Below are 26218 nucleotides of genomic sequence, written 5' to 3' on the forward strand. Positions count from 1 at the left end.
GTTTCTCATTGTTCAGTGTCAATCTCAGGGTTTGCAGTATCTTGATAGCTAGTGGTGATACTCGCGTAACACAGTTACTACCTGGCATTATTAGTCAAAACCTGGATGATGCCGAGCTGAATTTGGAACAGAATTTAATAATCTACAATTATCAGCAGATTGACAAAGAGCTGAAGATAGTCGAACCTTGTAGTTTTCTTAGGAACTTAGTATCTTTGGGCCGAGATGAACTGTCCCCAACAAATACATTCTTTGAGCTCAGTGACTCCAGCCAGCAGTGTTCCCTTCAATTCCCATTGACTAGTTTTGCCCCTTGAAACCAGTTGTTCAAGTTAGTTCCTTCATGTCAATGCATTCAGATCACACCTGGACATCAGCTTCTGTACACGTTTGGACTGCGGTTTGTAGTGTGCCTTGGTTCCAGCTTCTGGTCATGATCTAGTCACTCAATATGCAAAGAAACGAACGATCTTACACCCTTGGACAAAAACAATGCTGAAAGATGGTACAGACACTTGGATCATACATCCTGGTAAACACAAGTGGAGTCAGTACCCATATTATAATGATTGACCCATATCCAAGTGAGCCAATGTTCACTGAACCCTTACTCCAGTGAGTCAATGCCCATGAATGCTGTATCTCATTGGGTCAGTGCCTGTGGAACTGTTCAATGCAGTGTGTTACAGTGGCAACTCTGCACCTATCAATACTTTCCCCCCATGCTACAGATTTCAAAATATCTGTGCAGCCACTGAGCTTAGATAGCAATTTGAAGGCACCATTAGAATTAAAGTCTCCATTATGCAAGGATCTGCATATTTTACAGAAGTAGATCACAGCTCAGTACCTGTTCCCAGTTGACATGTCACTGACACCTGGCTAAAACAATACAAACACAAGTTTTATGTTCAAACTTCTTGTATTAACAGGAAATCAAGGGGAAATTACACCAAAACCTCAGAGAGCTGGAAGGACTCAACTCCAATGCTCCAGGAGAGATCATCACTACTATAACACTATTCACAGGTAATGGAAAGATTTCCACAGTGTCTACTTATTACATAGTACTGTCATCAACTCAAACTAAAATATTAAAAGGTACTGGCTCCACAAAATCATGAGGCCCTGTACAAACCATGACCAGGAAAATCTGTCAGTGCTGGAGATCAGAGGAAAATCTGGGGGGAAAATTTCAACCCCAATTTCCATACAACCCTTCCATCTCCCACATTACTCCAGACATCTCCCTGCTTCAAACTCCCTCAATTATCACCAATTCGGAGGATGCTATAAATTTCAGCCATGGCTCTGCCACGTTGCCTTGTTCAAATAGCTCAGATGAGGAAGATCCAGGTCTCAATCCTGATCTGTGACTTCAGCTGATTCCAAGCAGTCTTGGGGAACCTGTTTACGAATTGAAGGCTCTGGTCAGGGGCAGGGACCCTGGCTGGTTTAAAGCCTCTTTGCCAAGTGGCATTGAGACCACAGATAAGCCTCACCTGCCATAAGCCAGAGCTGGCGGGGTGAACCAGGGGCCTGTTGTATCACACAGTCCCGCATTGAGAGGCACACCTAGCCCCAAAACCATCCACCGACTTGGAATGCTAACCTTCTGATGCTAAAATGAGTTAAAAATGTCTCCCTATTCAATCAAATGCTTGCTTAGGAGACTTTTTTCCTGATTTGGGTCTGTGCAATGGAAATCGAATCACAATTATTCCCACATATTTCTGAACTGAACTTCAGAGCTACTAGTGCCACATGTCCGATCCCTAATGCTCTCACCCCAGGAGACCTATCACAAAAGAGGCGGGTGAATGGAGAGAACCATAAAGGCACCCAAAGTTACAAGCAACAATCAGCTACAAAATTGCTTTGAAACCTGGAGGTATGGTACATGTGAGCAACTCATAACTTGGCTCCTTCTGGCAACCTCAAACACAAGAGCCCTGCAGATGACTATCAATACTATGTAAGGGCAGGTGGGGAATGACACCAATACATCTCTCTTGGCAGAGCTGTTTCACTCAAAACCTACAGGCAGGGGGAGGCCATCATGTAGCACCAATCCCAAAACAGCTCACCCCCAAGCCATGCCCAGGATAGCTGGGAGCACTGCCTATAATGCTGTGATGGCTAAATACTGTTGGGAGTATTCTGTATGGAGAAAGCAGCAAGGGTACATTTACCAATCGGAATCTTCCCAGAAGGTATAAACTATCTTATCCTGGGGGAAAGAGTTTGGCAAACCTGTAGCAGGACTCTCCAATGTCCCTAGGCCAGAGGCAGTGACTGATCATTATAACTGGTATGTTACTCAGGGTCAAGGCCATAGCAGCACTTGAGGCAAGGGCAGGGAAATGTGGAGGGCAAGAGCAAAGGGTGATGGTGGACAATCAAATACCAAGAGACACACAAGAAGAGGAATTTAAAAGACAAAAAAAAAGGTTGACTGGCTAATTTTAAAAACACAGCCAACCATCAACATCAAGTTATATAAAAACATTCCACTACCAACTAAACCCACTAATTAAAAGAGAATTTTCACAAGAATGGAGATGGGATAAAGTCACAAGTGATTTGGTCACAAAAAAAATCTTTAGTCAGGGGAGTTTGTGAGGGTGCATTTCTGTGCACGCGCGGGAGTGTGTTTTAAGCATACAATAACTCGCTAAGTGTTATGAATCCGCAGTAAAAATGGGATTTGTTGCAATGCTCCCACAGGGTCTGTAATCCTGTGTCACCAGTTCAAGCAGGGACTGCACAGTCTCAGACGTCAGGAGTACGAGGGGCCTGCCCCTGTGTCAGCCAAGCAGGGACAGGGCACAGTTCTCATGGTGGTAACGGTGCTCTCTAACAGTCACTTCTCCACAATTTGATCGTCTTGTCGTTCTCCAGTGCCGCTGAAGCAATGATGTTTTCTGTTGGGTGACAGGCTGTGGAGATAACAACGTCTGCAACAGAAGAGAAAACTCATGAGACAAACCCCAGAAGTGGGATGGTGGGTAGGGGTGAGACTGGGGTAGAGAAGGGAAAAAAGAAAATCGCTTCAAGAAAAGACACAAGTGAATTTAAAGAGCCATTAGTCACAAGACTGAACATACAACTGCTCAATCTCAGGAATAAAATGCTAATCTGACTCAGAGCTGTGTGTTCAGGGACTCTGGTTTGAGGACACCGTGTTCTGTCTAACACGAAGGAGCTATCGACGTCTAGAACATGAGACATATCTAGAATTAGCACAAAGAAATTCGGGAAGGATGCCTTAAACCACATTTTCACATGCAGTGCATAATGGCTTTCTCCAATTCTTACGTTCCCAGTATTTCTGAGAGTGGATAGCCCAACCCAGGTCATAGGAATTGAGCATGACTGTAACAGGTTTTAGCTAACCATGGCTGCACAATGGCAAAGCTCGTGGAGCTGCCGCCTCACAGCTTCAGCGACTTGGACTCAATCCTAACCTCTGATACTGTTCATCGAATTTGCACATTCTCCCTGATCAGGTGGGTTTCCTCTAGGTGCTGTTTCCTCCCACATCCCAAAGATGGGCAGGTTGGTAGGTTAATTGGCCACTGTAAATTACCCAAAGTTTAGGTGAGTGGTAGAATCTAGGGGGAAGTTGATGGTTGGCATGGACTCAGTGGGCCAAAGGGCCTGTTTCTATAGTGTATAACATCATGCACTCTGTAATTGGGAGACTCTGAGGAATCTAGTTAAAGGTGGATATAATGTACAAGAAACCTTCACAGTGTAGTGTAGCGCAAGAATAAGTCTTCATTTATATCACTGTTGTCACATCACTGGGTTGTCCCAAAGCATTCCAAGTATAAAGGACTTTTAAAAAGTAACCCAAAATTCTGTGGGAAACATGCCAGAAAAGATTTCAACAAAAGGGTTTTAAAGCACACTTTTAAAATTCTACTTCACAATTACATTGCCTGCACCTCCATCACAAAATCCTCTCTGACATTGCCCTTTCCCTCAGTCACCTTCACAATGTGAGACCTGATCCCTTTCCTACATCTCAGAAGAACATGCACCCTCAAAGATTCTATTCCATCTTTAAACCATATTTATTCCTTTAACCAAGTGATTTATGGAGAGCCACATGGGGCGGCAAATTGGGAGTAATAATTTGCAGAGGGACATCAATGGATTAAAGCAGTGAAAAAAAACTTTGGCAGACAAAGCTCAGTGCAGGGAGGCTGGGGCTTGGGGGGCAGGAGAGCATGCAGTTATTTAAAGATAGATAGATCAGAGGATTCTCTAAATGGTGAGACACTTGGAACTGAGGACGAGGACAACAGCAAAAAAAAAATCATTAAAAACAAGGAAACAAGCACAAAAATTTAAAGCAAATGGAATGTTATCTTTCATCTTATGGGACTAGAATACAATGGGAGAAATTTACATTAGAGCTGCTAGTTCTGTTGGAACCCATATGGAGCACTGCATTGAGTTCTGGATACTGCATCTCAGTGAGAATGTATTGAGTTTGGAAGGATGTGAGCCCAGTTCACTTAAATGAGCTAAGATTAATAAGGGTCACGTTGTGAGAATTTGATATTGCCTCGTGCGAGTGATCTCCTTGGTGTTAAGATGGAAGGATTTGATAAGGTAGAGGCCAGAACAAGGAGGAATGACATTAAACAGCTACCCAAAGGTTGCATCAAGAATCACTTCATCAGATAAAAGGTAGTGGAAATCTGAGAACATCCCTCCCTCTCTTATACATATACACACGCGCGCGCGCGCACACACACACACAGTATATATAGATTCTGCTGCACTTCCAGTACTTCACTGAACAAGGGGAGTGTCCATATTGAGCCATTAACATGTCTAATCCCGCAAGCATTGAGCACAGGCAGGGGTTCCTAGTTGCTCACCTGTGTGACCCTGTAACTTCTGCACTATCTCCTTTGTCTGGAGATTCCAGATATAAACAAAGTTGTCCTCAGATCCTGAAACGATCCACTTCAAAAAGGAAAACCAGCATTATTCATCAAAGGAAAGAAGAGTTACAGATTGAGATGGCTCAGGAACAAACCATGCACCCCAACAGGTCTGTATGTGTTTATGTTCCACAAGAGCCATCTTCCATTCTATTTCATTCATTTTATATGGATCTTCTTCCATTCCTTGCCCCCAAACCTTGCTTCCCCTTAAATGCTTTTCTTATTCATTTCAACCATTCCATGAGCTGGAAGTTTCACATTCTCACCAATTGCCCACTGAAGAATTCTGACTTCCTCATTGATCTGTGTCACCATTCTCTTCATAGATTAAAACTAGAAATGAAGCCACTGCACCTCTTGGAATGACTCACCCAAATTCACACTGTTGCCTCAGAGCTGTTGCCAATCTGTACACTGTCAGGACAGCGGGCTAAGCTACAACTGCTCTCAAGGCCTCTGCCTTGCTATCCAGTGAGCATCCCATTCTACGGACACATCCTTGTTTGAAACTGATGGCATCAGACCCAAGTGCATTGCCTGGCATGGTTCATCAGCTCGCCAACCCTGCTCACCTGGGGGCTTGCAGAAAGAACAACCAAGACACTGGCAGAGAGCCAAAAGGTAAACAGGGAACTACAGCCTCACCACAAAAGCTGGGCAATGGCCCTGCAATAAAAACTGCACAACAAGGAGGGTCCATTATACTAAAGTCTTGTAATGAAAGCTGGCGGATGAGAAGCCTCACAACAGTATAAAAAATACATAAATTTAAAAAAAAACACTAAATATGCTAGACTCATTAAGTCAGGCAGTATCTGTGGACATAAAAACAGTTAACGTACTTTGTTCATCATTACAATTATATAATAAAAGCTGGATGAAAGGGAGAACTGATTATGCTTCAGTCCTGTAATAAATACTGGGTGGAAGGCAGTTCCAATATAGTCCTACAATCAAAGCTAAATTATAGGCAACTGCAAAGCACTACAGTCTTGAAATAAAAGCTATGTGATGATGGAATGTCACTTAACCACAGTTCTGTGACCAAAAGCAAACAGTTGGTCTTACCTTCCCACCAGTAACAGAGAAGTTGGCAAATATGCAGTACTTCTCATTCTTATGCCCAGTGTAGGTCTTTAAACACTGCAACACAACATTAGCACAATCACCTCATCTCAGCCAGAGTCACGTACACAATCAGCAAACATCAGCTAAAGGCAACACACAAAGGCAAATTAACAATCATTTTACTAAAACAAAATGTTCAGACAACAAATGTTTTACTAAGACAAACTCTTGCAACCTTGCTACACTGAAGCCCAAAGCAAGGGGTGCATTGCAGAGTAGCAGTGGCTACTCAAATGCCTTTTTGGTGCTGGCACAGAAATCAAGGACTCTACTGCCTGAGTCTTGAGGTAGGAACATGGTGGAGCAGGTAGACATTTGCAAACAATTAAAAAAGAATTGTAGGCCTCCTTGTGGAGTGAATGATAAAATTATCTTCAGAATAATAGTGTAGAGAGAGGTCTTTCTGCCCATCCTGCTTACATTCCTTTGAAGAGTTGTTCCACTAGTTGCACTCCTGCTGCTTTTTCCTCATAATCCTATTATTGAGTTCTTTTCCTATATATTTCCAAATTCTCTTTCTAAAGTTACAATCAAATTTGCTTCCAGTGCTTTCTGATAATAAAAGCTTAGTAAAAGAAAAATCCCTTCAAGTTTTTAATCCTTTATTTCTTAAATTTCAATGTCAGGTGCAGAGCTCTGGAGACAAGGCAAGTCCCAGGTTCCATTACCTAACTGTGGTGTGCACCGATCAGAAAGGGATAACGAGGTAAAAACTGTTCATAACATATGACCTGTTCAATGCTGCTAGAAAGTGCAATGCAACTGAACACCAGACAGGATGGCACAGCTGGGATTCCACCAATCCACACTGACATTCAGCAACTATGAACAATGCTCAGCTGAGACTGCTGAGGGTCAGTGTGTGGGACCCGCCCCCAGCGAAGGTCAGTGTGTGTGGGACCCGTCCCCCAGCGAGGGTCAGCATGTGTGGGACCCGTCCCCCAGCGAGGGTCAGCATGTGTGGGACCCGTCCCCTCACAGCAATCAGCATCCCCTGCAATCCATAACCAAGTGAAATGCCCACAGAACCTGTATTCCATTTGTCAGTCTCCATGGGGCTAGTGCCCCTGGAAACTGTGCTCCAGCACCACTAGATTATGCACACCAGTGAATGTAAGTCGCAACAGAACTAGTCAGAAAATCCAAAAGTGGAATATGTACCTTTCCTTTACTGTAGTCCCAAAGCTTCAGAGTGCTGGAAAACACAAACATTTATTTTAGAAAATAAAATTCAAGCTGGGAAGATGGATCCCAGTCACAAATCCCAGGTCACTGCCATTCATCCTTGAACATTTGCCCAGGTTACTGGCTGCACTGGATCACTGAGATTTGCTTGCCCAACACAACTCAAATCATGCCCAAAGTGCAGCCCAGAATCGCCCCCTACCACCAACATAGGCCAGCTGGCTCAATTACTGTGTCTCTACTACAGTGTCAGAGAACTACACTTGAAATATGAGAAGACCATCCATAGACCTATCCTTTCTCTTAGTGCTTGTTACTAAGTCCACAAGGAAATGGGCCTGGGCACAAGGCCAACCATTACTCAGAGTCTACTTGGATCAATGGGCCCATTATATTGCGTTAAACCTCTCACTGGAGTAATACCAGTATGTGATCCAGCCTGGTGTTAGATCAGGAGACAGAGAGATAGGCAGTAGAATGGTATGGGACACTGGAGGAGATACGTAGAATCATGTTAATCCCTTCCTGAGCTGCATCTTCTGTCCCCCAAGTGAGGAGATTTCAGAATGGAGAGGTTAGAATGAGCTGACACTCAGGAACTGGACCACAGGGTGCCTCCCAATGAAAATGGGAAGAACACCAGTGGCATGGGAGAATGGATGACTGTCCTTGCTCTAGTAACTACTCAGCTTTGTCTCAATACATTTGAGCTTCAGGTTGATCTAGTTGTGATCATTGATCTAGATGTGATCATTGAACAAGTGCTTGATAGGAGTTTCCTTACTTGTCAAGTGTTGCTGCCAAAATGTATTTCCCATTTGGGGAGAATTTCACAAAAGACACAGGAGGATTATCATCATCTGTTGAGAAAGAGACCATTAGTGGGGGCTTAAGGTAGCCCTGGACAAACCAAGGCTGCACAGAGAACTGAAATAATTTATGAACATAACCATATTAAACAGTTACATCTGTGTGCACACTGCTAAATGTTATTAACTCAATTCCCAAGCTCTGATTAATGAAGACGCTACCTGGTGTGCACCTGAGCTCTGCAGACCCAGAGGATTCCAGGCTCCTCACCTTGGCTAGAGCAGGGTTACTCCAAGATGGCAATAGTGATTAGAGTAGAATTGTAGTGTTGGAAAGGTTGGATGCCCTTCTAGGGCAAGGACAATAAACTAATACAGAGTTAATTTGGTTTTGAAATATTACCGGCAATATTTTATAGACCTCAAAATAGTGGAAGTGGATGCGAAAGAGGAGCAAGTCGGCAGGGAAACTACAGTGACATGCAACAACAAAAGAAAGGAGAAATTGGGGCTCTTTAGTTTACAGAGAGGGAGGAACTTCTTGGATGCAATTAGAAGAACCTCCTTTTTCAGTATAATCTTGGTCCAACTAAGAAAGAGGAGATGTTTGTGCTACAGGTTAGGTATATTCTCAGAAGACACAAGAGTAGGGGATCCAAAGTCTCCTTAGATTATGAGGCTGACTAATATAATGAAACAACAAAACATGGGTGCCTAATTCTTGTCAGATAAATAATTTAAGCAAGAATCAGGCTAAATACTACAAGGGAGAGAGGAAGTGAAGACTGGCAAAATAAGTCTATGAGAATGGTCTGGCAGGGAACCAAAAGTCACTTACCAGCATGTAAATATTAAGTGGTGGGGAAGTGGCAGGGTGGGACCTAACAGGGACAAAGTAGTGCAGTGCAAGGTTAGAATACCTAATGAGTACTTTATTTTTCCTTTTCACTCCCCCCATCAACTTCTTAAGCTTAGCCTGGTTCTCACTTGAAAAATTCACCTGACGTGCATCATAAATCTACTTTCATCATATTCTCCATATCCCTCCTCAACCAAGGCAGGACACACTGGAAAGGCTGGCTGCAGAGTAAAATTTCAAAATGTGTCAATGACACCAAACGTGGAGTTGTGTCAAATAGTAATAACAGTGCCAATCAACCGCAAAATGACATGGGCAGGCTAGTAGAATGGCTGCAGACATGGCAAATGGATGGAATTTAGTACGTGTGAGATGATGCATTTTGGAAGAAGGGATGGGAGGAGGCAGCACAAACTAAATAGTAGAGTTCCAAAAAGGAACCCAAGGATTAGTGTACATAGATCATTGAAGGAGGCTGGACATATCAAGCACATGGCTATGAAAGCACATGGGATACTGGACTTGTTAAATAAAGACATTGAATACGAAGGCAGAGGAACCATGTTAAACTTTTACAATTCTCAGGTTATGCCACAACAGCAGAATTATGTCCAATTCTGGTCACCACCCTATAGAAAGGATTAAAAAGTGCTTGAGGCGCTGAAAAAGAGATTTATCAGTATAGTTCCTGGTATGAGCGATTTTAGCTACAGCGTGAGGTCAAAGAATTTGAACTTTTTTTCTTTTAAACAAAGGAGGTTCGGGGAGATTTGATTAAGTGCACAAGACTGTGAAGAGGTTTAAATAAGGATGGCAAAAATCTGTTCCTATTATTTAATGGTGATACAAAACTGGGATTTAACATTCTGAGAGATACAAGAAAGGCGTAAAGAATAGTCTTTATTCCAAATGAGTTATAATAACCTGGAACTAGTTACCTGAGGGTGGTGGAACTGAAGACAACTAATGATTTCTAAAGGAAATTTGAAAGGCACTTGTGGCAGCAAACCTGCAGGTCTACAGGGATTGAATGGGGTCACAGTACTGACTGGAATGCGCTTCAGAGTGCTAGCGCAGACTTGATAAGTGTAACAGCTGTCTCCTGTGTCATAATATCTATGCCTTTACTCCACCTGACTGCTGCTCACTGACTCTCATGGTTACTGACAGAGGTAGAACCAGAGTTTCTGCTCACAAACTCCAGGAGAAAATATGAATGAGTCAAAGTACAACTTAAGCTACAACATCTGACCCAAGGGAATACTTTGCCAATGCTCACTATTTCAGCTCACCTACAACTCAGGGAGAGACAAGCTGAGATGCCCCACCGGCATTTAATATGTTGGCTTGCTGAGTGCCACCGTGTAGCTAGATCCCAATGAACTTGGCGATCACATCAGCCGTGGCTGGTGAGAGCAGGGTGGATTTCTACTGTTCCCTGCTTACTTGCCCCACAATATCATGATCAGGTTTGACAATCACTTACCAATCAGTGTTTTAAGGCATTGCCCTGATGCAGTGTCCCAAATTCGGCTGCAAAAACAGAAATAGGTACTTAAAAACAATCTCTGACCTAAGTGTATCTTTCTTTCAGATGTTGACCAACATTCAAATTTTGGCCACTGAATAAGACATATGTATGAATGTGGGACTTCAGTGTTCCCAGTGGGAGAAAACTACAGGGGACAGATTCTTGATAACTGAGCAAAGAACCCAAAGGAAAGTTGGGAAGAATCTATATAGTTTTCAAAAACAGTTATCTTTTTGGGAGTTTGATGCAAATTCAAAAACATTCAAAAGAGAACTGGATAAACACCTGATTTTGACAGAGCAGGGGTGGATGGGAACTTTGGAGCTCTGAGGAAAGTTGGGGCTGTGGAACTGATTAGATAACTCTACCAAAAAGCAAGACAAGCCAACTGGCTTCCACCTGTGCTGAAATATTTTTAAGATTCTATGAGGCTCTGCTAAAATTCTTTCAAATTACTAAAATTATTCTGCATTTAATTGGAAGCTTCAATACTAAACATACTACACAATCTGGAGCAGTCAAGGGCACCACATGCTGCTTGTTTATCTTTGTGCTTCAGAATAAGTGAAAAGGAACTTCAGACATTCACTGGTGCTGCTTGAGAGACAACACTCCTCAGAGGCGTGTAATTACTCCGAAATTGCAATAGTAATTACACTTCAAAAATACTCCATTAACCACAAAAGTGTTGAGATGTGGAAAATGACTATGTAAATAAGACATTTATTTATTAGTCACATGTACATCAAAACATACAGTGAAATGCATCTTTTTGTGTTACTGAGAATGTGCTGGGGGCAGCCCGCAAGTGTCACCACTCTTCTGGCGCCAACATAGCATGCCCACAGCTCTCAATCTGTACTTCTTTGGAATGTGGGAGGAAACCTGAGCACTTGGAGGAAACTTCTTTCCCCTTTATTGTGGCCCAGATTCTGGTCACTTCAAGGTTTCTTATCAGTTAGCAAAATATGAACCAGGCAAAATTCAGAAAGTAACACTTACCACAGGCCATCATAACTACTGGAGACAATGAGGGATCCATCTCTGTTAAAATGTACCTGAGAGGATGAATTCAACATACATCTCGTCATACAAACAGCTAAGAGAGCATTACCGTGCCACATGAACTTCCCTATTTCCACATCCACATATTTCTCTCCAACAATATCTAGTTCATGATAAAGTAAACCTGTGCTGTGGGAAGGATGATGCTATAATGAGGTGAATTTTCCATAACGGAATAATGGTAATTATTTTACAAACAGGGGCAATCCAAGGCTGAAGTTATGATGAATCTATGCAAACTAATAGTATCTTCAATGTTAGAGCATGCAGTTTAGGCAGAAATAGAGTTTTAAAGTCATAGATGGCAGATGCAGAGCGATGCTCCTGAGGATGGGCAATTCTAGTTAAAAACAGGCTCATATGCTTGGTTTTTTCAACTAGTGAAGAAATAATTTAACACTGGCAATTCATGTTATGGGAAGGACTGCAATCAGGTGAATTGGAAAAACTTTAGTTCTCTAGCGGGGGACTTGGTGAGGACAGACCAAAAAAAATTAACAACATTCAGGGGGTAAAATCAGGAAAAATTGCTTCTCAGAGGGTCACTGTACTAGAATACTTTGCCATAGGAAAAGGCTATTGAATCTTTTCATATATAACTAACATAGAAAGTGATAACTGGAAACAGAGGGGACGTGGTGGAAACAGGAAATGGGATTGGGAATGGGAAGACTGGGAATGCTGCAAGCTCTTAGTTTGAGGTGGATGTAGGCAATGCAAAGGAAGTGACACAATGGGATTGGTGCAAGCTAAATAGAGCAAAACTTCAATTAGTCACTAACCCGTTATTCAGAAATCCTGATGGTTTGGCAACTGGCTCAGCAGGTGGTTTTCCACCCTCCCCCAAGACTCACCGGAACCCTGGTTCCAGAGGACCCAGTGATTGTTCCCCAAGCAATCACTGGGTCCACTGGAAAATGTATTGAAATACTGAGTAATGTCTAAAAATACTAATTAAAAATGAGTTGGGGTATCAAAAAGATTAAGATCAAATAATCTGGAAAACCTACCAGCCTGGCATGACCTAATTGCTGGGCATGCCAGATCATTAGAATTTTACTGCATATGACTACTGGGAGAAAATGGGGCAGTGGAATTAGTGTGGCATTGACGCAAGGTTATGCAAATATGGAAAGTTTAGGATTAATACAAGAATCTGACACAACTGGGGATCCAACAATTGATACAAGAAGGTGGGGAACATGCATGTCAACAGAATGAGTCTGGGGTTGATACGAGGCTTTGTGGAGAGCGTGAGGTACTTTGGGATTGATACAGGGCTGTGGGGAGTGTGTGTGTGTTCTCACGTGTCGGGGGGGGGGGGGGGTTGGCAGGGGAGGAAATTATCTGGGATTGTGAGCGCTGTCAATTTGAGAATGAGATAGGTCCACGGATTTTTTTCCTGCACTGTAAAACTCTCTGGATCAAAGTAATACCTTACTGTAAAGTATAACAAAGCTAAAACCCAAATATTTTCAGCTTCTGATTTAACTCTGCTTCCTCGGTGAGTCTAAGATATCAACACTTACAGCAGATACAGGGTCAGAATGAGCTGGCAGGGTCTTCAGGCACTTCCCAGTCTTCACGTCCCAGATCCTTACACTCTCATCAAACTGTTACAACAGAAAAGTAAAATTTAAGATCAACCAAGGAACGCAAACGGAGCAGTTGAAAAGCTTGGACACTTGTCTACACTGTGAGAGTAGATCAACAATTACAGAGCACCTTAATATGGGAAAACATTCAAGGGGTTTCAGGAACTTTACAAGAGATTGGAGGAGTCTGAAAAATTGAAGGACTAAAAGGGAATTCAGAAACATCCACACACATTTTTCATCTCTAATGTGAAAAATAATTGGCTTTAAAAATAAAAAAAAGTTGTTTTGATTCGACAGCTTTACCTCTGTACTGAATCAGAACAATAAGAACAATTGTGCTTCAGCATCAAGAATCAGTCCTGGTTCAGCTGGTAGCAGTCCCATACAAATGTTTCCCAATGGGTGAAAGTTCCCAGGTCTGGGACATGAACAGAAAGCCCAGGCTAACACCCCCAGCACAATGAAAAAGGTATGCTGCACCTCCAGATGAAGCAGGCTGAGGGACTGATGCACTCTCAGAGGTGACACCTTTTGAAGGAAACACTAAATGCATGTGAATTTAAAAGACCCTGCAGTATTTTTCTGAGTTTGAAAAGCTGTAGGGAGTCAGAAAGAGATACGCAATGTGAGACCCTGGACTTAAATTAAGGACATGAATCTCAAAATCAAATGGCAGCCAAATGAAGAGCCAACGCAGAGTTAATGATTTAAGTAATAACAAGTAAAGTGGATGAGGTACAAATTATGATGGGTCAGACTTCAGGATAAGTTGAAACCAGGACTACTTTGAAAACTTGCATTGCAGGGAGAACAGGCATCACTGACTAGGTAAACCAGTACAGGGTCAGTGCCCTATGGGGGCCCACACCCCAGTGAAGGATCAGTGCCCGTTGGAGGGGCCCCCACACCCCAGCGAAGGGTCAGCGCCCGTTGGGGGGGCCACACACCAGCGAAGGGTCAGCACCTGATGGGGGCCACACCCAAGGACCAGTGCCTTTGGAGCATTCGCATTGAGAAAAGTATCCATACAACCGATATCCCCACTGAGGGTCACAACCTTCCCCAAATAAGTAACTACACTCTCAACAATCAGGATCAATGCTTGAACATTTGCAGATTAACACCCAAAACGGCAAGAAGAAACTTCTAATCCTTGAACCAGCTACTCACCGATCCTGAAACAATCAGGTTAGATTGAGGGTTGAAATTACAGCAGAAAACATAATTACTGTGACCTTTCAGCGTCTTCAAACATTTTCCCTGAAATCACAGTCACAGCCAGAGGTCAATTCAATGTGCTAACAGGAAACTTACATCTTTACAGTACATTTCACAACCCTACTCCAAAAGCACTACACAACCAAATGATACAAAGTCGCTAGCGTAATATTGGAGGCTCAGCACCCAAATTGGGCAGATCGCAGTGCTACAAATAGCAATGTTAAAACCCACAGATTACCTGCTTCAGTCATGTTGGTTGAAGAGTAAACATTGGCTAGGGCATTTGTGAAAACTAACCAGATCTAATATATATGAGGGAGACTAAATTCATCCTAAAGACAGAAACTTCCTTATAAAATAGAACTAGAAATAGAACTACAAAATAGTTCTTTAGTGCCATCTCTCTGACATGCTCATAATTGCATTCGTCTCAATTAATGGATCAAATCTCCAAAATGGAATGCAGCCTTCTGACTGAGATGAGATCCACATACTGGGATGGTTGATATTCTGCAGGGGGAGGGGTGGGGTGATGGATAAGCAGCAACACATCCAGAAAGAACTGCAGGAATTGAAATCGAGCTCCTCATGATTCTAGCCATAGCATGTTTACAACATCAGTCCCAGAGCAACAGAGTGCATTTACATGGCATTCCCAAGATATCATTCACTGGCACTTCACAAGGGTGGTATCAGAGAACAAACTATGTTCTCCTGGCTTTGTTCTAGATGTGAACAGTGTGGTTTAACTTGAAATAGTGGCGACAATGGTGTTAGTGGCAAAGGAATTGAGTTCATGTTCAGGGCACACAACAAGCCGACAAAAGTCTGAGAGGCTTCCAGTGACAGAATAACAGGATGAGAGTGGTGGGAAAGAAAACTGGAGGGAGGGGGCGATGTAGAGAGTGTAATGCTTGTGGCCAGAAGGATAATTAGGCAGAATGCAGCAGAGCACTGGTACCTCACAGTATGACCAAACAGCCCATTTCTGAATCAAAAGCACTATACATGAAGTTGGAGTCATTCAGTTCAGGCTGTTACCTGGTTCCAAGTTCTTTCCCTGTATAAAAAAATGTGGAATATTTCGTTCATCACCATTTGCAGCTGTCCATAGGTCTCAAGATTCACTCGGTAGCAGATATTTAAGGCTTGGACTGTGAGTACTGTAGTAAACTAATGAACTGCACTATCAAACCACACCTTTGTGAGAATTTGCAGAACCATAGAAGGGTGAGAAATGGGTAGGGAAATACTAAGCATGGATAACCTGCCAGGAACCTTTTTAAGGTGAACTAGAGTGGAGGGTTAGAAGGGGTATTGGTGGTGTCTGGAGGAAAGAGTTTTGAAAGGCAAGATGGTAAAATAAATTAAGTAAACCAGACATTTCTTCTCAATAATTCAGTCACTGAATAAATTACAAGCCAATTCACTGCTTGCCTCAGCCTCAGGGTAACCAGTGAAACCTAACTTTTAGCTAGGCTGCAGTCCCCATGCGGGTGACAACTCACTCCCTGTCATTCGCACTGATTCTTCTTACCGAGTTCACGTCCCATATTTTAAGGGTTTTGTCATCTGAAGCCGAAACAAGCAAGTTTGAATCCGTTGACCAGGCAACATCTGAGATTCCCTATTTTAAAACAAAAAGAGGAAGACGAGCACTTAAAAAGACAGTTTCTCTCTCTTAAAACAATAGGACACCACAATGACAAGAATACAACGATCTCTTTAGGCTCACTCCCAGAACATTGCCACATTCTTAAGAGGTTCATCTGCTACTTTGCGTACAAACTACAGACAGCAATGAGCTAATTGAGTTATCCAATGGGTTAGCTTAAAACAGTTTGGCAGGGTACTGAAATGAAATTCATGACAGTCTTGGATGCATTTGGTGTTCATATGTATAAATGCATCTGGCATGGTATGCAAGGTTGTAGGCACAAGTACATGTGGAATTATGATATAGTGACAATAATAGGAACCTGGCTCAGACAGGTGGCGAAACCAGAAATTAATACAACTGGCATTCAGGAAATACAGGGAAGAAAAAGAAATCAGGACATCACAGAACTGATCAAAGATAAATGCGACCCATACATATGACTCATATCTGTGCCAATGCTACTTATTTTACCATCTGTTTCACTATTATAACATTGTCTGATTCTGTCCTGCCTGTATTAACTAATATAGCAATTTGGTCCCTAAATCTGTGCTGAGCGACAAACAACCCACTTTACACTAACCTTAAACTAAACCCACTTTATTCTCCCCCCATTCCCATCAACTCCCCGCAGATTCTCTCACTCACCTACACAAGGGGCAATTTACAATGGCCAATTAACTTACCAAGCCACACATCTTTGGCACGTGGGAGGAAACCTACATAGTCACAGAGACAATATTCAAACTCCACACAGGCAGCATTAGAGATCAGGATTGAATGCAGATTGCTGGAGCTGTGCTGCTATGGCTTTACAGGTAGCATTGTCACCTTACTTAGGTTCCAATTTTCATTTTAGAGATTCAAGCACTAAAGTCTAGGCTGAAACTTTAAGCTAGTAATGAAGTAGTGCAATACAGTTGGAGATCCTGCCTTCCTGACAAGGCACCAAACCGATGTCACCCAGGTGGACATAAAAGATGGTATTATTTAAACAAAAAAGCAGGTAAATTAATCCCAGCAGCCTAGGACTAACTTAATCTTAAATCAGAAAAATCATATTAGCTGGTCATCATCACATCACTGTTTGTGGAATGAGTTGTGTGCAAATTGGCTGCTGCATTTCCAACATTATACTAGTGATTACATTTTACAAAGTATTTTATTGCCTCTAACATGTTAAAGTGCCCCAAAGTCACAAGAAGTGCTTTAAAAAAATTAAGTCAATTTTTCTTTAATATGCTGATTAAAACCTCATCCATACCTCTGTTGCCTCACACTCCTCACCAGCCTCCCTTATTATTCTACATGAACTTGAGACCCTGCAAAATCTTGCGCCCAAGTTGTATTCACCCTCACCTGTGCTCACTGACCTATACTGACTCCTTGTTAGGCAATGTGTTGATTTTAAAATTCTAGTTCGTGTTTTCAGCCCTCTCCCTTTCCCTAATACCTTCCAGTCCCATAACCTTCATATCCAGCAACAAGTTATCTGCACTTCTTCAATTCTAATCTTTGGAACGTTCACAAATTTAATCTTCAGCTGCCAAGGCCCCAAGCTATTCCCTCTTTAAATCTCCGCTTCCCTCCTTTTTTTTCCTCCCTTGACATGTTCCTTATAACATCAAGCTTTTGGTTATCTGTTTTGACAGATCCTTATGTTGGTCAGTAGCAAATCTGATTAGACTCCTGTGAATAAATTCAGGATGTTTTGCTACATTAATGGTGCTATATCACTGTTGAAACAGATTATGTGCTTGAGGGTTTGAGGTTAAAATTTCTAAATTTGAGGATGATACCAACTTTTTTTTTGGTGGGGAGCTTCAATGTCGAGGAGGATGCAACAAATTACAGTGGCCTTTAATGAACTTGAAGAGTGGCAGGTAATTGACAGAGTTCAACTCAGATAAATGTGAAGTAGTACATTTTGGTAGGAAGATTAGGGGAGTCTAATTAGTTGGAAGGTGCCAGTTTAGTTGGAGTAGAAGAACAAAGGGATCTCAGGGTACAAATGCACTAAACGTTGGGCCACAAGCAAGACTGTATTATAAAAAGAATATGGAGTCAATGGAGTGCTGCAGAGATTTTAAAGGATGAATGCTAAAATGCAAGGGTATATGCATCAGGAAAGGATGAACAGACTGGTCTCTTTCCTTCAGAAATATAGACTGAAGGGCTGAAAAGTCTCAAACTGAAGACTGAAACTATAGACTGAAAAGTCTCAAAAATGGCTTTGATAGAGTGGAGACAAAGAGAATGGTACCACTTGTGGAAGAGCATAATTAGAGGCCTTCCATGTTAGACAGTCACCAAGAAATTTAATAGGGAATTCAGAAGAAACTTCTGTACCTGAAGAACCATAGAACCATACAGCACAAAACAGGCCCTTGGGCCCACCGTGTCGTGCCGTCCATGAGACCACCCTCACACTACCTAACCCCTTCCTCCCGCATATCCCGCTATCTCACGTTCCTCCATATGCCTATCCAACAAGCTCTTGAACCTGTTCAATGTATCTGCCTCCACCACCACCCCAGGCAGTGCATTCCATGCACCAACCATTCTTTGGGTGAAAAACCTCCCTCTGACATCTCCCCTGAACCTCCCACTCATAACCTTAAAGCCATGACCTCTCGTCTTGAACATTGGTGCCCTGGGAAGGAGGTGCTGACTGTCTACTCTATCTATTCCTCTCAATATTTTATATACCTCTGTCATGTCTCCTCTCATCCTCCTCCCTTCCAGTGAATAAAGCCCTAGCACCTTAAGCCTCTCCTCATATTCAATACTCTCCAACCCAGGCAGCATCCTGGTCAATCTCCTCTGCAACCTCTCCAACGCCTCCACATCCTTCCTATAATGAGGCGACCAGAACTGAACACAGTACTCTAAGTGTGGCCTAACTAGAGTTTTGTAAAGCTGCATCATAACCTCGCGGCTCTTAAACTCAATCCCGCGACTTATGAAAGCCAACATCCCATTGGCCTTCTTAACTGCTCTTTCCATCTGTGAGGCAACTTTCAATGAACTGTGAATATGAACCCGCAGATCCCTCTGCTCCTCCACACTGCCAAGTACCTTGCCGTTTACCCTGTACTCTGCCCTGGAGTTTGTCCTTCCAAAGTGTACCACCTCACACTTCTCCGGATTGAACTCCATCTGCCACTTGTCAGCCCAGCTCTGCATCCTATCAATATCCCTCTGTAAGCTCCGACAGCCCTCCACACTATCCACAACACCGCCTATCTTAGTGTCGTCCGCAAACTTACTAACCCAGCCCTCCACCCCCTCATCTAAGTCATCTATAAATATCACAAAAAGTAGAGGTCCCAGAACCGATCCCTGCGGGACACCACTAGTCACTGCCTTCCAATCCGAGGGCACTCCTTCCACCACAACCCTCTGCTTTCTACATGCAAGCCAATTCCTAATCCACACAGCCAAGCTTCCTTGGATCCCTTGGCCTCTGACCTTCTGAACGGTGAGAACGTGAAACTTGTTACAATGGGGACGGCTGAAGCAAGTAGCATTGATGTGTTTAAGGTGAGGCTGGACAAGGCAGGGAAATTAAGGGTTTTGTTGATAGATATAGATAAGGAAAGATAGGAAGACTCAAGCAGAGCATAAACTCGGGTTGGCCTAGTGGCCATATATCCTATAATATATGAAGTAAAATTAATTAAGGAACAACGGAGAAGCAATAATGCTAGCAGACTTCAAATAACAGGAAAGGGGAGCAGATAAATTGCAGGAAGATGAAAGAACCAGGGTGAGCTTGGGACTTCAATTATTCTAATAGACTGGTGAAAAAAAGTGTTTAGGGCAAATAAAAGGGAGAATTACTGAAATATAAAGCAGGGAACTTCATTAATGTGCTCATAGCCCAACGAAGGGATGAATGCTGCAGACAATTCTGGGGAAATTAATGATTTCACAGGAGTGCATTTGGGAATAGTGATCATAATTCTAGATTTAGAGTAAATATGGTAATGGACAAGAAAATACAAATGTAGGAGTACTTAACTAGTGGAGGGCTAACTTCAGTGAGTTGAAAGGCAATAAGGCCTCGGTTCACTGGAATCAAAGACCGACAAGTAAAATAGACAATGAACCGTGGGAGGCCTTCAAAGAAGTAACACGAGAACATATCAGAAAAATTCCTGAGGGCAATAGGAAGACCATCTAGAGCTTCCAAGACAACAAAGTAAATTTAGGTCAAAAGGAAACAGGAAGAAGGATTATGGTAACTGCCAGATTCATAGTACCAAGCTGAACACATGTGGAACATGAAAGGAAACCCAAGTCTTTTGTATTCATTAAGACGAATTGTGTAGTCAAAGGTGTGGATAAATATGGTCCGATAAAGAGATTTTGTAGAAGGAAACAGAGGACAGGGCTGAGATGCTCAATGAATAACTTGCAGCCATTGCTGAAGAGAATTGTGCCAATGTCACAGTAAAAACGTAAGCAGATGGAAAAAATGGATAAGATATACAGGCAACCCCACATTACAGTCATTACAGTTTACGGAAATTCACCCTTACAGAATTTACAAATCACTCCTCGGAAATTTGAGATGCGGAATAAAATTTGCTCACAGAATTTGTGTGGGAAAAAAAAATAAATCAACACAAAATTTAGATTTTTTTCGATGCCTGTAGGTAAGAAGGTAGTAAAGCTAAAACCAGTACTCAAAAATAAAAAAGCTCATATGATCCGAAGGGGATGTATCCTAGTTTATTAAGGGAGGTAAAGCCAGAAAGAGCAGGCACTCTAAAGACAATCCTTCAATCCTCCTTAGAAATGCGACAGATAAATGTTATGGATATGTTCAAAATAAGGGGAGAGAGATTAACTAAATAGGTACACACCAATCTGTGTATATTGGGAAAACTTTAAGGCATAAACCAAGTGTCACTTGGAAATAATACAGATTAATGAATGAGAAAAAGTAGATTTTGTCAGGACCAGTTATGTCCGACAAACTCGATTGAGTTGTCTTATGAAGTAACAGGGAGATGAAAATAAGTTGGTGCTGTTACTTTCAAAAGGTGTTTGATAAAGTTTTTTTTTCATTTGTTTGTTCAGGGAATGCGGATATCAATTCAGTTGTGTTGAGGATTAAAAAACGAGGATTATTTTCATTAGAGCAAGGAAGTCAGTGGGAGATTTGATAGAAGCGTTCAAAATGATGGGCGGTTTTGATATCGCAGATGGGAAGAAGCTGCATTCACCATCAGGAGCCTCAGCAACCCAAGGAGCAATATTTAAGTTGACTGGCAAAAAAGCCAAGTTATAATGATCTGCAAGAATGGTGGAAGGATTCACTTCTTACTCTCAAAGTTATATGTGTATTTATTTGAAAAGAAAATTGAGGGTCAATGGAGAAAGGGACAAAGAACTGATTTTGGCATTATTAGTTAAATGTGCTCCTTTTGTGCTATATGATTTTAACATATAAAATTCCATTATGTGGTTCATGACAAATTTTGGCCAGTACACCAGGGAGAACACTTCTTTCATTTGCATTCTACAGGATATTTCCAATCTGCCCCCCACCCTGAGGTGTTGAAATAATTTGAACATTTCATCAATGGAACTCCAGTGGAGATGATGTATTTGAACCCTCGAGTGGAGGATATTGACCAACACCTCATTCGGATGTGGGGCTGAGAGGAGCATTGGCTGAGTTACACAGCTAGGCAGTGAGTGTGCAACATACTTCCTGCAAATACAGTAGGATGCAGGCACAAACTCTCAAGTCTACGCTACTCCAAGTCCTGCCATTGCAGTTGTGTCTTCTATTCTTACCAATCTCCAATATCTACCTTGCTGGTTTCTTGCCTGTCACCTGTCAAGTTTTCTGACACACTGAGCAGAAAGGGTCAGTGATGACAATAACACAGATTAAGTGTGATACTCACAGGCTATTTCACAATTTAACAATGCCACTCACCAGTTATCATTTGCACTTTACATAATATTATTCTCAATAATGTCCATTGGCATTGGGCTACAGGAAGCACTGAATGGTTGTATTAGTATTTCTCACACTCACCAGTTTATGTCCTGATATGGTTTTCTCAAACTTGCCATCATAAGCACCCCATATTTTAATCATTTTATCAGCAGCTGTAGAGTAAGACGAAACAAATGTCAGGTTCCAAACAGAGCAGATCTCATCACCCTCTTCTAACACCATCCATAGGTCCTGAGAAACGCTCTAATCAGTAACTTCCCCTGATGGAAAATTTAGAAGAGGATTCAGCTCATCTGCAATTTCATCCTGTATCCCTGGCCTGAGCACAGGGACACACATGGTGCAGTGGTTAAACTACTAGATTAGCAGCCAGAGTTCTGAGCGTTGATGTGTTCAAATCCCACCATGGCTCCTAGGGAATTTAAAATCAAGTAATTAAACAAAGCTAGAATTATCTGGGTGATACAGTGGTGAAGCCAGTAGAGCTGCTGCCTTATAGCACCTGAGACCTGGGTTTAAACCCGAGTCAGGAGTATGCATGTTCTTTCTGTGACCATGTGGTTTCTTCCCATTCCCAAAGATGTGTGTGTGGTAGGTGAGTTGGCCATTAAAAGTTACCGCTTGTGTGTAGGTGAGTGGAAGAATCTGGGGGGACCTATCGGAGGATAAAATTGGGATTAATGTAGGATTAGTGTAAATGGGTGATTGATAGTCGGCACAAATCCAATGGGCCAAAGAACCTATTTCCATGCTGTATCTCTCTCTGACTATCATTCTGTCTGGGTACACTTTCAGACTTCAGGAGGTGCAAGAGGAGCCCCTCAATCTGCTTTCCCTCACCTCTGTACAACTAATCTAGCAATGCTGGAAACCCTCCCTCCCTCCAGAATTAGCTGCCTAGGGCTGTAGATCACCACAGAGACTAGAAGGTCTTGTTTTGATTAGTGGCTTGGTTTAGCTTCAATTGGCCTTAATGTTATGGAGTGAGATAAACACTGACAGCTCCTGCTTTAATCACATTCCAGATACTCTTAGGGCAAAATGAGGCGGCAGAAGTTGGGCAAAGACCAGGACCAGCCTAATTGGAATTCCTCTGGTAGATGAATAACCTGCCAAAGTCTTTGTTTTGTTCTGCACATGGAAAGCAGCCATGGTACTAGAGAGCCAATGGGGGTCTATTCCATTCAGAGTCACCCCAGTCGAGTAGACCCATGCTAACTGAAGGCAACACATGCAAACATCCCTATACATACCCATTAAAACTAGGTGGAACTGGCTAACTCAACACCCACTGAGAGTTGTAGCTGTGACCTTTCTGGCCATTTTGGTTCAACCATACACCTGGCAGGGCAGATTCTCTGGGCTGCCATACTGATTGAGACAATTAGCCATTGACCCCTAGGACTGATTCCTGAAAAAAATCAAAACCTACTCCAAATGCTTTTATGTTGTACAATTATCTAAATTTATTCAATGAATCAAAAATGAAATGGGTTTACTCACAGGAACTTGCCAGCCATTCTCCATTTGGACTGAATTTAACTGAGGAGACAGCTTTTGTGTGTCCGGCCAATGTAAATTTCAAGGTATAGTTCGGTTTCACTGCAGAAGGCTGTTAACCAAACAGAAGTAAGATTTTATTTAAAGCAACTTTAAATCAATACCATGTGAAACTGTAATTGCTGGTAAAGTGTGCAAGTACTATTGCAACATATGCCCAACCTGCACTCATTTCCCAGCCACAATAAGGCAACAATTTGAAACATGTCACCCCAAAAATCAATAAGTTCTTTCTTCAGAGTTTCTGTAATAAATGTAGTTGATTATCTCCATTGTGATTTCTTTTAAAAGAATACCCTAGCTGCTGAATCAGTTCAGATTTAAGGGCCCTGCTGTGAAGGTTCTGTTCATCATCCATCTTAGCTAACAGTCATCGGCACCAATTGTCAACCTTGTGTTAAGGGACAACGTCTGCTCTACCGTTCAGATATCAGATTACACGTATCAACTATGTAAACTTCTGATAAGTTCAAAAAGGAACACTTTTTCTAGTTTATAAAGATCAGGGCAGAGTGTGGAAAGTTATTTTCCATACTCTACATGACTGCAAGATCAATTTGATTGTTATCATCTCCCTCACTCAGAGAAAATGGATATCTCACTGGTGGTCATTTGGTCCACCATGCCATTCAGACCAGAAAAGTGCTACTAAGACTAGTTGTACCTTCCACCTCTCGGTCTGCAGTCCGAGAGGCAGTTGCACGTTAAAGTGCTTGTCCAGATACTTGCTTTACAATATTTTTATTGAATCCATGAAAAAAATAGAGTACATGCATCAAGAAAGAGAATAAAAATACTACTAAATACGTTGTATTAAATTGTACTTAGATTACAATACTCTAAATTAATAACCACATACAGTAGTTAGTTAATAAAGGAAGAAAAAAATTGAAATAGTTTATTATAAAAAAAACTGCTCCACTACCAAAACCCGAAGCCGTTAGATGGAAAAAACAAAGAACAACTTTTAAAAACGTAACCGTGTCAGCCAATATCTGCATTTTAGTCCCCAAATCCAAGATTTTGAAAATAATTCAAAAAAGGTCCCCACAGGGTTTGAAAGTCTAGGTTAGGTTCAAAAACTGAACAGTGAATCTTCTCTAGATTCAAGTATGACATAACATCCTGTAACCACTGAGCATGAGTAGGCAGAGTAACTTCCTCCCATTTAAGCAATACAGCTCTCCTGGCTATAAGAGAAATAAAAGCCAGAATATGTAAATCAGAAGCCTTCAAAGTTATATTTTTTTCTCCAACAATCCCAAATAGTGCAGTCAAAGGATTAAGTTTAAAATTTATTTTGAAAAGTAAAGAAAAAGTATGAAAGACCTCTGTCCAATATTTCTTAAGACTGACACGTCCAAAACATGTGAATTAAGGAAGCCACTCCATTATTGTATTTATCACAGTAAGGAGATATGTCAGAATAAAAACGGGATAATTTATCTTTAGACAAGTGAACTCTATGGACCACTTTAAACTGAAGGAGGGAATGATGAGCACATAATGACAAAGTATTAACCAACTTGAAAATTTCATTCCAAGTTTCCTCAGAAATTGACATCTGCAAATCTTGTTCCCAAGAGTTTTTAATTTTATCTAGTGGCACCTTACTCATTCCTAGTAATCTGTCATAAATATTAGATATAGAGCCATCCTGAGAAGGTTCCAAATTAAAAATTACATCTAATAAATTCTTATCAGGACTCAAAGGAAAAGGTTGTATTTGAGATAGAAGAAAATCTCTAATTTGTAAATATCTAAGAAAAAATGAATTTTTGGTAAATTATACTTGGTAGGCAATTGTTCAAACGAAGAAACGTTTCCTCCAACAAACAGATCTTGAAAACAAGTAATACCTAACTTGTCCCACTCTTTAAAAACTACATCAGTCATAGAAGGTTTAAAAAAGTAATTAAAGAAAATGGGACTGGACAAAGAAAAACTCAATAAACCAAAATATTTTCTAAATTGTAACCAAATCCTCAAAACATGTTTAACTACTAAATTATCTGTTAGTTTATTTATTGATATTGGAAGTGAAGAACCAAGCAAAGAGATAATAGAAATTTTTTTTAACAGACTTCATTTCCGAAGAGACCCATACTGGACAAGCCTCTTGATTAATGTAATGTAACCAAAACGTAAGATTTTGTTTATTGACTGCCCAGTAATAAAATCTAAAATTAGGTAAGGCTAGACCTCTGTTCTTTTTAACCTTCTGAAGGTGAACTTTATTTAGTCTAGAATGTTTATTATTCCATATATAGGAAGAAATAATTGACTCAAGAGAGTCAAAGAAAGATTTAGGAATAAAAACAGGAAAAGCCTGAAATAGATATATAAATTTAAGTAAAATATTCATTTTAATAACATTAATTCAGCCAATAAATGATATAGAAAGGGGAGACCAACTTGATAAAACCCTTTTCACATAGTGCAGTAAGGTCAAAAAATTTTCTTTAAATAAATGCTTATAATTTTTAGTAATTGACACCCCCAGATAGGTAAAATGATTTTTTTACAATTTTGAAAGGAATGTTAATATCAACTGGTACCAAGTTATTCAGAGGAAAAAGTTCACTCTTGTATAAGTTCAATTTGTAGTCTGAAAAATGACTAAAACGAGAAAGTAAAGAAAGCATAGGAGGTAAGGAG

At 41.3% G+C, this 26218-nt stretch overlaps 1 protein-coding gene across 1 annotated transcript in view; it reads right to left on the bottom strand.

Moving 5' to 3' along the window:
- Positions 1–781: 781 nt before the first annotated feature.
- Positions 782–26218, bottom strand: part of wdr5 (WD repeat domain 5) — a 37979-nt gene continuing 12542 nt past the window's right edge. Inside the window, exons 3-14 of the mRNA XM_052036866.1 lie at positions 23504–23612; positions 22079–22152; positions 15898–15987; positions 14310–14399; positions 13071–13154; positions 11479–11534; positions 10432–10478; positions 8062–8137; positions 7254–7287; positions 6033–6107; positions 4896–4983; positions 782–2957 (exon numbers count right to left, since the gene is read on the bottom strand). Of these exons, the coding sequence (XP_051892826.1) occupies positions 2857–2957; positions 4896–4983; positions 6033–6107; positions 7254–7287; positions 8062–8137; positions 10432–10478; positions 11479–11534; positions 13071–13154; positions 14310–14399; positions 15898–15987; positions 22079–22152; positions 23504–23612 (924 nt within the window). The 3' untranslated portion in view covers positions 782–2856. The remainder of the gene's footprint in view (positions 2958–4895; positions 4984–6032; positions 6108–7253; positions 7288–8061; positions 8138–10431; positions 10479–11478; positions 11535–13070; positions 13155–14309; positions 14400–15897; positions 15988–22078; positions 22153–23503; positions 23613–26218) is intronic.

Source organism: Pristis pectinata, chromosome 23 (assembly GCF_009764475.1).
Source record: "Pristis pectinata isolate sPriPec2 chromosome 23, sPriPec2.1.pri, whole genome shotgun sequence".
NCBI classification, from domain to species: Eukaryota; Metazoa; Chordata; class Chondrichthyes; order Rhinopristiformes; family Pristidae; genus Pristis; species Pristis pectinata.